Source organism: Centrocercus urophasianus, unplaced genomic scaffold (assembly GCF_019232065.1).
Source record: "Centrocercus urophasianus isolate 14NV4802_14NV808 unplaced genomic scaffold, USGS_Curo_1.0 seq_27, whole genome shotgun sequence".
Taxonomy (NCBI): domain Eukaryota; kingdom Metazoa; phylum Chordata; class Aves; order Galliformes; family Phasianidae; genus Centrocercus; species Centrocercus urophasianus.
Window position 1 is genome coordinate 13,842,716 of NW_024884833.1, and position 14,541 is coordinate 13,857,256.

The following is a 14,541-nucleotide window of genomic DNA, read 5'->3' on the forward strand; positions in this document are numbered from 1 at the left end:
ATCAGATTTTCTCAAGATTAGATTTTTCAAAATCACAGGTAGGGAGCCACACTGACACCAAGCAGGCTGAGCAGCAAACAAGCACAACACCTGGGCTACAAACTGTTTATGACAGCAAGCACTAAAAATAGGAAGAGTGGTAGAAGAAACAAAAGAGGCTCTTGTGTGCAATTGCTGGAGGCAAGAGACACAGACAGGTTTACAAGCAGCTTTCCTCTTCCCCTTACAGACAATCCCTTTCAGGTATGCTTAGAGGTTCTCGGTACACCTTCAGAAAAAAATTCCAGAAATTAAATTTATTTCCTTGCCTTTAACAATGCCAGGTGTATTTTGGTCTAAGATCATTTCTTCAGCTACTATGCTCTTCTGTGAATTGCAGAGTTGCTAAGGTTATTATCTCAGTATATCAAATTCTATATATTTTTTTTAAATTAGGGAAGCTTTTTGTGTTCATGGTAATATGACACAAAAGACTGTTTAAAGAAAGTCATTTTAAACATGTTCTTGTAAACACACTACTTTCTAATCTCATACTCCTAAATTCTAAGATATAAATATAGCACCAAGATTAAGTAACTATTTACACACATAGCCTATGTTAAAAACGAAACAAAACATAAGAACAAGTAAACGTTTCATGTTTCTGAAATTAGCACTGGAAGATCTGATGAGAACATAATTCCTGAACAATTTGGAATGATGCGTGTCTAACAGAAAGCATTTTATAGATTTTAGAATATGTGGAAGGAACAGTATTTACATATCTTTATTGTTAACAGGTCTGAGTGTCTGAAGCACCATCTCAAACTTGGTCTGCATCTGTTTCAAGCTCATAAGAATTTTCTATTTAATTAAACATAGGCAGAATGAGGACTTTTATCTGAGATAATAATCTCAGAAATTAAGAGACAAACTTTAATAGAAACTACTTAGAAGACCTTTTAAAAGAACAGCTTTTTTGTCATGGCTGTCTTAGCACACTGTAAATACCAGAGGGCATCTTGTTTTCATGTTTTACCTTACTTTCTCTCTGTGACCCGGCTGTAGCTAAATTGTCCCATTGAACGTGTGCCACCTAGTGTTTGAGAGTATTTACAGTTGGTTGCTTAGACAGGATAAACAGTAGGCAGCTGGTTACAAGATTGGACTCAAAAATTCCACCGTGCCAGAGGAAAACCTGGACCAGACAACTTCCATAGGTCCTTTCCAACTTCTAACACTTTCTGGAAACAGTGGGGAGTGAAAACAATGTTCTACCAGTCCTGTGAGTTAAATTCAGTTAGTTCTCTGCTACCTTTTCATATATTCAGTCTTTAACACACAAAGTCACTGTTGCCTAAGACTGGTAATTGATCAACCAGCCATGCATATTAAGATCAAACCACAGTTCTTTAGGAGAAGACCAAAATAAAAGTGTTCTATGGAACAACAAAAAGTTTTTCACATTTTCCACCCATACAGCAGCAATCAACAATAATCACTACAAGAAAACACTATCAGTAGTTTCCTCTACTGTTCCTATACATGAATACTACTGAAATAAAGGATTTCATCACTGGAATTTGAAAGCAAAAGAAAAGTAGCCTCATATCACAAGATTTTGATCAATGCATTCTGTGCAATTTATTTGAAAGTACTCAAAATAAGAATATTATCATAGCATAACAGTCTCCAAGGCAATCTGAAGCTGTGCCTTTGGTATAGCATGCCTTGCTATAGAAGACAGCAGGAAGAAATTCTTGAGTTTGGGAGGGTTTCTCATAGAGCTTCCAGTTTTTAACAATCTCTCTTCTTTTTTTTTTTTTTCTTCTATTTTTCCCGCACTAATAATAGTTTATTATAATTTTATAATCCCATCTGTGACAATGCTTTTTTATTTTCAGAAAAAGTGCACAAAAACTAATCTCAACTGGGAGCCTGTTCCACCTCTTTTCAAGTACACATATTTCATACAACACAACAATTCAGAAAATCCAAACACAGGGAAATGGAACTGCATGTGCGAGCACTTCAGAAAACCACCTCACTTGAAAATAATGTGGTTTTTAAAAGAAAATAAGAAAAGACATGAAATACTATATACACAAGTTCTATAAAACTACAGTACTTTCTCTCTACTATCTGCATCAGCTGAAAGAAGAATTGTGAACAGCCCATGTGATACAAAACCAGTACTGAATGAAGAAATAAGAAAAATGGATTTGCATCTGCAGGATGCATGTACATGGGATATAGAGGAATATACTAGTAATCACAGACTCTATTGTAACAAAGCCAAGTAGGCATGAGGAAACAAACTGTACCCAAGATCACACAGTAAAAGATTTGAGGTGGTAACACAAGTACCAGTTCTCTTGTCTTCCTAACACACTGCTGCATTTAAAATGTTTTTCTTCCAATTTTTATATTTACCAACATTCCTGAATTTTAAACTTAAAAATGTAAACAAATGAGAAGAATCACTTATTTTTTTCTTATACATTGTGCCTGACATATTTTAATTTTGAAGCATACAGTTATTTTGAAAGCACAAATATCTTTTTACATATACATATGTATTTTATTTTAACGCCTCTTGAATTCATCAAAATTACAAATAAATTAGTGGGAACTACTTCAAACATTTTACCATAATGATACAGGTTTTGAAGACAGGCAACACTGAGGAAACTAATTAATTTAGCTGGACTGAATTAGGAAAAAGAAAACAACCCAAGCTTTTCATTTTCTCTCTCTACCCATTTTCCTTTTCCCTCTTTAATACTTATTTGATTTGCACAGCTGCCAACAAAAGGTAAGTATGGATCCAGGCACACTCAGAACCTGTGGATAAGGCAAAGCACAAGGAGAGTTCAAGGGCATAGGAGCAACAACAGCAAGGAAGGCTCCAGAGTTAGAGCTTTCAGTATAGAGCACAATATACTTCTCTCTATCTATTGCGAAAGTGGGTAATGTGGGAAAACAAAACACAGCAATTACAGATGACTTACAAAGGCAAAGCTGAAAATACTAAGCCTCTCTATTAGCTGTACTGGGGTAGGATTTTCTTGCAACATGACTTTGAACATAATAAAATTACTCAGGAAGGCTATCTAAGAATCGAACATAAACTGTAAGTAACACTGATTTGTTGACATATTTGTTTACAAAAATGAGTTTAGAAATCACTTCACATACATATTTTTACACTTCTAGTAAACTGCAAGATTCTGCTAAATATTAGTTGTTAACTTGAACACACAAACTTCAGTGTTGCTTCAGAAAGGAAGACATGCCAAATTCTGGAGAGACTAAAAGAAAATTTGTAGTAATCACCTCTTGTTTTTGTTGTTTCTAAACAGATGTACAAATTCTAATATTAATTCCAGTTAAGTCTAGGAAAACACAAGCCTAATGGCTTTCCTCATTAAACACAAGTTAGTGGATCATCACACTATAATAATCCTCAAATTAAAATAAAAAAATACTGCATATCAAGTTTCTTTCAAAAAAGGTACAGTAGTTTGCAACCATTTGAATAGTATAGGTCTTATAAAGTTTATATATTGCTTGGTTGCTATTTCAAAACATTTTGTTTAGGTAAATGTCTCTGACAATGCAATTATGAAATGGGTTAGTGGTTTTTCTATCTCACAGTATTCTCTAATCAAAACAGTAATTGCTTATTTGCATTCAAAAGATTTTATTGCAAATGGAAGAAACATCAAAATCAATCAATTTGTGTTTCACTTCACCACTTTTTAATTACTATATCTATTTAAAAAGAGGTTAAAAGAGGCTGCATCTTACAAATACCATAATCCAACTGTCAAAACATGTTAATTCATACTACTAAATAAATATTCCTGTTTTTTAGGCAGGCTGTTGGATTCAAGGTGCTGACTGGTCGAACAGAGAAGTATCTTCATAGATCGGTGCATAAGTTTTACAGAATATCATTAGAATTTCAGATTATAATTTCTGGATCCAATCACTTCCCTCTTTACATCTTTGAAGCTTCTTAGTTTTCAACTGTTAAGCCATCTCTCCCTTACACACTCTATCCCTTACACACTCTATCTCTTGTCAGCTTCCACCAAAAAGCAGTATCATCTAACTGCACTGGTCTTTATGCTTCCTTTCATTCCACTCCTTGTCCACAGGATGTCCTCTGCAAACCAGCATTCAAAGCTGCTGCACTGGTCTTTCCTCTTTCTGAATGCTTTCTTTTGAAGGCACCTAACGCCTCTGGAGCAGAGGCAAACACACACAGTCAAACTGTGCTAGTACAGAAGATTTCATTCCTTTGTGGAAACTTTGTGAAAAAAATGTAAATAAGAAAATGAAATGAAAATCATTAACAAACAACAATTAACCAAAAATTAAAACATTTTGTTTCCTTTTATATTTCTTTTATATTTTAACATAGATTATTTTTTCTCCACCATCTGTGGTATCATGCATTGTATTCAACTCACAGTGTATTTAATACAGAAACAACACACAGGCCTTGCATGTAAGAGTTGTCTTCTGGGACACCTCGAAGCTCAGACAACACAACTCAGGCCAGGCTCATTATTTTGGAAGATGCACTGTGTTATTATGTTTTCCAGTAAGAAATTAGATTTTTGGTGAACTGAGTAACATGGCATTTTAAAACAAACTAACTAGCTCTAATTACAGTTTAGAAAATGTTTTATATTAAGAGCTTTGTTCAGATCTGCAAACAAAACTAAGTAGCTAAGCAAGCAGTCCATAATGAAGTAATCTACAGGCAATTTAATTGCTTAAACTGTTGTACTCCCAAGGGCACAGAGATTGAAGTAAAAATCCTCCCTAGAAAAAGTCTGTAATTTTTAAATACAGACAGGTACTAAGTACTGACATCAACTGGATTCTCAATTTCTCTATATGTTTTTCATCACTGAATGAAGCTCTTCTTTGCTCTCAGTTAGTTTGTTGCAAAAACTACTACAGTAAAAAAAAAAAAAATTACTGAAATGGACAAGAATCAAAATTTGCTTCTAGTAATTAATGCAGTTATTGACAGACAAAGGAAGCTTTACGCCATGTCACAGACCACTTCTCTCGAAGATGCTGACATATTTAAAAAATGGCCTCTTATTAAGCCTGAAAGAGCAGTATCAAACGTAGTATGGTGTTGTACATACCAGACGTGAATCTTTTATGACACAAGCCACTTTTTCCAAAGAATTTATCTGAAGGGATATCAGCTGGTCAAAAAGACTTAATGTAGCATTTTCAAGGCTTGGTAAGTGACGATGCCAGAGGCTGAAGATAGCTGATTCGGAAAGGGAGATCTTCTTCCTGGTTTAAAGAGAAAAATAATTGTTTTTACCATAAGGAAATGGAAGACACACAGAAATATTCATTTTATTTTTTTCTTTCTTTCTTTCTTTTAAACACACTTGGGAAAAAGAAGATCAACTTGCAGTAAAAGAGAAAATCTTGTTTGCAGTACTTTATTTGGTATAAAATAACGAAGGCAAAAAGTAACATGGAATCACCATTACCTAAAAATTAAATCTCTCTACACATCTTTAAAAATGATGAACTCAATCATGGGAGATCCCAACAAATGGAAGCAAAGTATTTGAGGCTGTAATTCTCTTACACTCCAGAGAAAGGTTTTACTCCATGCCCACTTTCTTACACACCCAGACTGCTTCCCACAGACCTGTCTGCTCAGAGAGCATCAGCAGCTGGCAGGTCAGCAGGAAGGTTCTAGGCAATTTTACAGCCTTTAGAATTCTAACTTCCACTGAAAAGCTATCCTTTTTCACTCAAGAATATCTAATAGCTTATTTAATCTATATTTTGTTGGTAGTAAGAAATATATAAAAATACTTTGAATTCAAAAAATTTTAAGCACTGTTCTGCTTCAAGATGATGTATGATTAATATTTTGAGTCACTATTAAAGAACACTATTAAAGAACAGGCAGATCAGACTAAATTAAAAATGATAAGAGATTTTTAATTTTATCACAATTCTGTTCATTGTTTTTGTGGTGGCATCATGAATATTATAAATACAACATCAAGAAAAGAAATCTAAGGTATCAGAGGTGTTACAACTCCAAGATTTAAAAACCATACAGGGAGCAAACTGTAGTCATTACAATAGAATCACATTAACCTCTCTGCTAAAACAGGTTCCCTACAAGTAGGTTGAGCATGAAAGCCTTGAGGCAGGTATTGAATATTTCCACAGGAGAAGACACCACAGATTCTTTGGGAAGCCTGTTCCAGTGCTCTCTGATCCTCACAGTAAAGAAGCTTTTCCTCATGTCTGTGTAGAACTTTCTGTGTTCCAGTTGTTGCCCACTGTCCCTTGTCCTGTTGCTGTACACCCTTGAAAAGAGCCTGGCCCCATCCATTTGACTTTCATACTTCAGATATTTATAAACATTGATAAGATCACCCCTCAGACTTTTCTTCTCCACGCTGAACAGACCCAGGTCTTTCAGTCTTTCTTCATAGGGGAGGAATGAGAGAGCATGCAAACAGTCCCAGTAGAATGCTAAGTTCTGTGGAGAACGAGTTATAATTTTCTCCCTAGCATCCAGTGAACCTACTTCTTGAAAAAGGCTTTACCAGAACTCAGAAATAAAACTGTTTCCAGAACATGACAGAGTTAAGAAACACATAATTTAATAACTTAAGTGGGAAAAAAAATATATATCAAAAAAAGCCACCCAGAACATTCATCTTATGATGAATTAAGATCACATGACTTTTAGAGTAGGTCAAGAGTATACTACAAAAGTGAATAGTGAGCCTACATCTGCTATCAAGGAAACCAGAAACTTTTGTCAGGGGCACTGTAAGAGGCATTCCGTCAAAAGCTATATGAATTGTTTTTGCTCACTGTGATAAACAAGGAGCTCAAAGCAATGTTTATTTTAATCAGGAAAGCCTTTTCTAACAAGCTAAAGGATTCATACTCAAATTATGAAATAGCGAAAGTATGTCACAACTGACTGCCTGCTACCTCACTGTCATCAGTAGTGGCTACCATGGTGAACCAGTGTGCTTGTCTGTATAACTGTTTATGGAACAGACTGAAGATATGGAATGGGCAAGTAAAAGGTAGATTACCCTTTTTAGGGACCCATCTTTCATTACAGATCTTCACATTTGTTTTCCACTTGTTTTCCCTGACTGCCAGGAACATATGCACAAAGCAGTAAATGTCTTTTTTCCGCTAACAATGTTTGCTGGAAACCTTGGAGAGTAACAATATATACAACAGTCTTTATTGGAGCATCTTGAAAATAATGTTGAATACAGAGGGAGCAATTAAAACTTTGACTTGAAAGACATGTGCATGTATAATTGAAGTAAAGTGTTCACAAAAGATCCTTTCTATTACCAAAAAAAAAATAAAAATCTGTAAGACATAATTGCAACTTCGTAAAAGCTTTTTTGCAATTTTTGTGTTTTTTGTTTTAAAGCTTTGTGTTGTGTTTTCCTAGTGCTAAGTAATCTTTTATTTGTCACACACAAAGACTGCAAGTTCTCAAAAAATAATGTCAGTCCTATAATAATCAGCACTGCACAAGTTTGATACTCTTGTACCTACATTCTATGTTACTTATATGTTACTACTTCATGTAGTAACGTATATGTAACTACTTATGTGTTACTAACTTCCGAAAGTTATTTCTCAAGACTTCCATTCAAACAGAAGATGCCAGGGACATCTAACTCAAGGACAGAGTGTCATTTGTAGGGATTTAGAGGAATTTCCTAGCTGACCAAACATGACACAGGTGCGCTACAACTGACTCAAAACAAAACTCAAAACCATCCTTCTCAGCTAAAACTTGAATAAATCAAATCATCTTTCCTTTCATAGCATAGGCAATTTTTCTGGTGTTCACCTTTACTCAGATGACTTATACATTAGTTGATTACTAATAGCAAAACAAGCAAAGCTATATTTCAAAACTGCATTCATAAGTCTCATTAAAAAGAATCTGCTGAAAATAAGCAAAATCAAAAATCTTCATAAACGCTCAACCACTCAAAAAAGTCTCTATCTTATGAATAAAGTTAAAAGTGGCTCTCAAAATGTTAAGTTAGGAATGTGGATACACTTACATTAAAGGTAAATAATGTTTCTATGGAAATTGATAGTACCTTTCACCAGCTTACTAAAATCCTAAAATTTAATTTACTCTCCATTTTAGAGAAATGATGTAACAACGTTTCAGTTGATATTTAAAGTTCTTATGCCACAATTTGTACACCAGCAATTTAAAATTCCACTTTGGCTAATAACCTGAGTTCTTCCACTGGAATACAAAGGAGGGTTGTTTTTTGTTTGTTTGTTTTTATGCAGGAGATACATGGTGCATTCAGCATTCAAATCCAAAAAAAAAGCCATTGAATTGAATAAATAATCTTTATAAGAAAAAGCAGAAAAAACATACGGACTGTACTACTTACTTTAAAAAGGCATCATTCACAGCCTCCAAGAACTCTGAGCTGAGAATTTCTTTCGATGCTCCCCCATGGTAAACAAGAAGAGTTTCCAGCAATGGAGTTAAATCAGGCAAAGTAATAAGTGGGAGACAGAAAAGGGACACAGCATTCACACAACTGACTGAAATTCTGAGGGAAAAATAAAAACGGTTCCCATTTTAGAAAAGTGTAAACTTTAATTTCTATATCCACGAGGCAAAGGAAGATTAAATTAATTGCAGAATATTAAATTAAACAAGACATACAAACTGCTGACTTACCATGATATACTATCTAGAATTCTCATAAAATTTTGATATTTTAGTGGTCAAGGCATACCATGTGAAGAATATTAGCCCAATTCTGAAGTGCAGACAGTTTTATTTGCTTAGTAATCACTGACTTCCTAGCATAGAATTCTTTGTCCCTTCCAGGAAGCAGCAAAGCAGAGGTAAAGAAGACTACAGTTTCACAGCTCCTGTGTAAGTTTGCTAGATTCTAGGAAGAGACAGCCTTGATGCTTTCAACACCTCCTGTTTCTTTCTTGACCTCTCTTCTCTTAATGTACAACTATAAACCAAATACTACAAATCCTGCTGTCTTTAAGTACTCAAGAAAAACTACTTGTCTTACAAATGTATACTTGAAGGAATACTTGAAGGAAGCAAGGACTATCAATCTTTATATATGAACCATTCACATGACCTGCTAAAACCACATGCTTGTAAATAGCAAAAGATAGCAATACAACTCACCACATGCCTAAAACGTCATTTATGAACAATAGAAGCTAACTGTGACAAAAATGCTACAATTTGTAGATAATCATAGTGATATTCACAGTGAGAGAAATTAAAGATGACATGTTTTCAAAGACTCAATTTTTTATTAAGTACCTAATAAAAAAAATTTGCTTAAGATTTTTCATACTGAAATACTTTGAGACAAAGTTTTGCTATGAGAAGTGATTCTGTAGAATGATAACTACTGGACTGATATTTATTCTGTAGCAATATTTTCCAAGCTATATATGTGAAGTTCACATACCCTGGGCACTTTTCACATCTGTCCCCTTTACAAAATCCTGTTTCTAACTCTATTCAGGATTAGCAAAATAGCTGCTTATTTTACTCTTTTAATTCTGGAAGAAAACCTTGCAAATACGTTTTTTCCTTCTCTGCATAAACTTCAAAATAGGTGTGTTATTGGAAAATACTGTGCAATGCAGTCCACTGTGTGCAATGAATTTCATAAAATAGATTTACAGAAACATCCAGGTAAGTGTGGAAAATAGCCAAAGAAGAAAAACAGAATATATGACACAATGAAGATCTTTCAAACACCTTCCTCTTTCCTGTAACTTTACAGCCTATGTGGTATTACATAGGTAATAAAACTCATTTAATCAGTGTCAGCAGATTTGAGTCTGAAGAACAAGAGAGTATACACAGCAAGGCCATACATTTCCTTTTTTTTCTTTTTTCTCAGCTGGAATAACAGAATTTACATGTACTCAGAAAGATACTGATGTAGTGTAATAATTTTTGAAGAATTCATAAAGATTATGATCTGCATTTCAAAGCCAGTGGAGAGAAACAGTTATGTCCAAAATAGTAGTGTTAGGTAAATTCCCTTTCAGAGATTTTGGCTTGACCTACTCTACCTAAATAGTGTGGAAGAAGAAACTGATTTTTCTCATTGACTACACCTGGACGTGTAGAAACATAAAATACAATGCAGCAAGACAATTGTTAGCACTGCCTGACAATCAAGATTGGAGATCTGGACAGAGCACATCACAGCTTCCTTCCCACACGCTTTCCTAGACTTTCTTCCTCAGAAAGGAGGGTTATGGAAGCAGTTAAAAGGTGGAGACACTAAGTGCTTGGGTTCATTTAAAACATCTGTTTGTGTAACATACTGTAGTGCAATAGTACTATTTGGCACTAGGCAACAGATCTAATAATCGAAGGAAAATGAGGGAGCTAATTTTAAATGAGCGTGGACACATTTTGTCATTAAAAACAAATGCAACATTATTCTGCCATATGAAACTATTACACACAAAGGCAAAAAAATCCTTTGAAATTTTTTTTTTTTTTGCTCTTACAGTAACTGCAAGTTTGGCTAAAAGAAGTTAAGCAGTAAACATGATGATTATCAGGTAAGCTTAAATTCTTACATGAACATAATTTAATAAGCTTCTTCATATCTGAAAATATCTACATGAGTAATTAAAGTTTTCAGGCTGATGCCTAACTGCTTGCATGCTCAAGACTACAAAAAGGCCCTTGTTGAACTAGTGACTGAAATTAAAACATATCAAAATTATATTTGGATAACACTTACCTCCCCTGAATGTTAAGTTCACTAAATTGACTTCCTCTGAGTTCCGTTACTAATGAAGAGACGATCTGTTAAAAAAAAAAAATTACATGAAAAAAAAACCATACTCCAGATAAGCAGACATTAGTTTCGTGATTGTCTGCATCACTGATACTCTGTGGAGGTAAGTAACTTTTCATTTTGACTCAATCATAATTTTTTAAGTTATCAAGCCCAAATCAAAACTGTCCAGATCACTCATTAAACCATTCAAAACATTTCTGAACACATTCTATACCTTCCACATTTGCATACTAACAAGCTATTTTAGCTTTGCAAAGAGCTGAGGCAAAACTTTTGGAAAGTCAGTAATTTTTAGATGTTTTACCTGATTCAGTCTATTATCAGATACTATTCCTGATTTTTCAATATATCAAAAATAAAAGAAACTTTTCTTAAGATTCAAAGCTCATCTACTATTTTGAATGCAATGCATGCAGTCAAAAAAAACATTCAAAATTTATGTTCTAATGTACAATATATATATATATATCATTTAAACTTCAGATGGAAAAAAAATGAATGTTAGGACAGACATTTTGGCCATATTACAACAGGAACAAAATGTTTTATCAACCTCTACTCAACCTCTACTATTATACTCTAAAAAAAAAAAAAAAATTCTGTCCAGAGATTCATTTTATTTACTTTATTTTCTCCCTTAAAAGGCTGTAAAAGTAACTGAAGTAAGAAAGATAAGCAAAGTTCATTTCATGTTCCTTGTAACATTGACAACTCCTCGTATGTGCTTATAAACTGGTGCTATTAATAACAAAATCTCAACTGCACAAAATACTTACATTTTCAACCAAGTGACAATAATAATCTGCTGATGTGTAGCCAAGAGCTGATATGAACGTACTGGTTTCAGCCTCGTTTTTTTCCCATTTAGAAGAAGAAAGGAGATGGCACAGTAAGTTCTGGAAGAAAGGAACAAAGGAACAATGCAAAAAAGTATTAGGATACAGTATGCTTAGGTAACAGCTTTCTAATTGCACAATGGTTTTCAACTCCAGCCTGTTTCCCATGGTGCATGCATTGGTGCAGTGGCACTTCAGCTGGGCTCAAGCTACTTTATTTTCTTTCTCTTGCAGGGATTTAGGGCAGTCAGTTTGTCCAAGTAACTGCACAATACTACGTATCAAGCTCTCTCTCAGATTTCCATTGTTATGACTGGTGATTCCTCTCTTAGCATGACCACTTGCTTGAAAAGTTTGTTGAATTGAGCACATTTACACCCATTACACTCCCATCTGCTCTCAGGCCTCTAGTGAAGACTTCCAGATTCTGGAGCTCCCCTCAAGCAAATATCTGGGCTGCTCTGTTGCTCCTTTGGAGCTCTGTGCGAGAGTGCGCATCAGCCTAGGAAAGTTGTTCTCCTTCTGTCTGGGTTTCTGTCTCAGCCTGGCAGTAGTAGCAGGTGGGCAATATTTTTTGTTTCAGTAGAAGTAATTAGAATAAGTTGTATTCCATGTGTGATATATTAACATGAGAGAAGATACAATCAGCAAAAGCACACCAGAGATACATGAAAAAAATCACCATCAAAAGAAAACAACAAGCACTTGGACATATTATTTATTGTACTTTCATATAGGATTGTTTTAGAACCTTACAGACTTATGTTAAATGTCTAAATATTGTTGTCTGTTAGTGTCAATGTTTTTTCCCGAATAGCCTGAGCTAGGAGAAATTGTAGTTCTACCGCCACCTAGTGACTTTTCTGAAGAAAGAAGTCAGAAGTCAAAGAAAAGAAGTCAGAAAGTGCAGTGAGATCACGGTTTCAGAAGTATCTCAGAAGTAATTTCTGCATTCTTAACGAAAAAAAAAAACCATTTAAACGGGGATTTTCAAAAAGTACACATTTCTAAATATGATTAAAAATTCTAAAATCTATTAAGTTGCACAACCTCCAAACATGTCTTGATTAATTTATTAATATAGAACCACAAATTGTATTATTTTCCATTGTAACTATTACTCAAGTTAGACTTCATTTTCAGAACACTATCAAGGATTCAGTCAAGTAGATCCTACAAAGCAGTATTTCTTGCTTGTTGCTTGTTTGTTTTGCATGCCTTTGGTTTGTTTTCCGCATCCTCTTTTTCTGTGCACATCACTACATCCCTAATGGGATTTTGTAGATTAGTTTTTTTCTGAAATATCAAACCTCCGAGTAGCCAGAAGGACGCAAAGGAAACGGGCAAAGAGATGCTGTAGTCAATATGAAAAGAGGTATTCGATATATAAAAGACACTTAAATACTAAAAGGTGAAAAACATTAAAAATTCAACTATACGTCTTAGATACTTCATTTTACAGGCTGTGTCACCAGCGTAAAGCCAGAGAGATACTTAAATGCAAGTAAGATAACAAATTTGGAAACAATAAAGCATTTATCTTTATGTATTTGGGTTTAAATGCTTTCTTTGGTGCAAAAGATGTCTTAATTTCAGCAGGGATGGGAACTGTTTTCTTCGGAGCATCTGGTACGATGCTATGTTTTGGTTCCAGGAGAAAACAATTTTGATAGCACACTGATACTTATAGTTGCTGCTAAGCAGTGTTGCACAGAACATGGCCATTCACAGCGAAGAACCCACGGAGCTGGGAGAGAACTGAATTAGGACAGCTGACTCAAACTGGGCAAAGGGATATTCTTTACCACATGACATCAAGTGGAAGGAATTTTGAAGGAAGTGGGAGTTCACTGCTTGGAGGCTAGCTGGGCATTGGCTAGGAGGTGATGAACAATTGCTTTTGCATCTTTTCTTATATACATTCATATACATTTACATATATATATATATATATATGAATGCAGGAAATATATATATATATATATTCCTTTTCCCTATCTTAGTAAATAGTTTTATCTCAATGCACAAGTTCTTCTTTGTTTTTTCCTGATTGCCTCCCCATCCCTGGGCAGGGGGGATAGCATGTGAGTGACCGTGGTACTCAGCCACCAGCTGACAACAGCTGTTGTGTAACCACAACAAATGTCCAGAAATTCTCCTCTCCAGAAAATGTAACTTATTTGTACACCTAACTCTGTTTATACATAATGACTTATTACACCTATATATTTCATTAGGTATGAAAGAAAGCATTCACAAAACACTTCTACATTTACTTAAGACAGATTGTTTCTTGAAAATGTGATGCTTTAAGTTATTCCATCACTTCATCTTCTAATAGCACACCGTACACAAGTACAAAAGAGAGGAAGGGGATTGATATCAGCCAGAAATCAGCTTATACCTAAACTAAAAGGCAATTATATTTCTTGTCTTTATCTCAAGCCTTAAAGTTCACAGACAAGTGTCTAAATTCCAGTGATTCTCAGACCTAAAAGAAAGTATCATTAGTTACTTCACATCATGTGAATGGGGCTTCAGAATGGGGTCAGAACCAGACAGCTGTGAAACTGAGGAGTTTCTTACACGTAAGCTTCTCCTTTCACTACCAAAATAAACTCTTTGAGAAAATATTATAGAGAAATCTAGAACATTTTGGAGGATTTTGTTAAAAAGATTCTTACAGAATGCTGGAAATACTGAGAAGTCATAATAGGTTCCATTATTGTATTACAAAGCATTGTGAAACTAACATAACTATGTAATTGCTACTGCGTGGAATCCTAATATCAGAGGTCAGTGATTTAAGACTAATCAGCTTTAAGGAA

The 14,541-nt window shown here is 34.6% G+C and overlaps 1 protein-coding gene across 1 annotated transcript in view; it reads right to left on the reverse strand.

Moving 5' to 3' along the window:
- FANCC (FA complementation group C) overlaps positions 1–14,541 on the reverse strand; it is an 84,191-nt gene that overhangs the window by 18,240 nt on the left and 51,410 nt on the right. Inside the window, exons 5-8 of the mRNA XM_042826853.1 lie at positions 11,654–11,773; positions 10,818–10,882; positions 8,454–8,618; positions 5,151–5,307 (exon numbers count right to left, since the gene is read on the reverse strand). Coding sequence (XP_042682787.1) covers positions 5,151–5,307; positions 8,454–8,618; positions 10,818–10,882; positions 11,654–11,773 — 507 coding nt within the window. The remainder of the gene's footprint in view (positions 1–5,150; positions 5,308–8,453; positions 8,619–10,817; positions 10,883–11,653; positions 11,774–14,541) is intronic.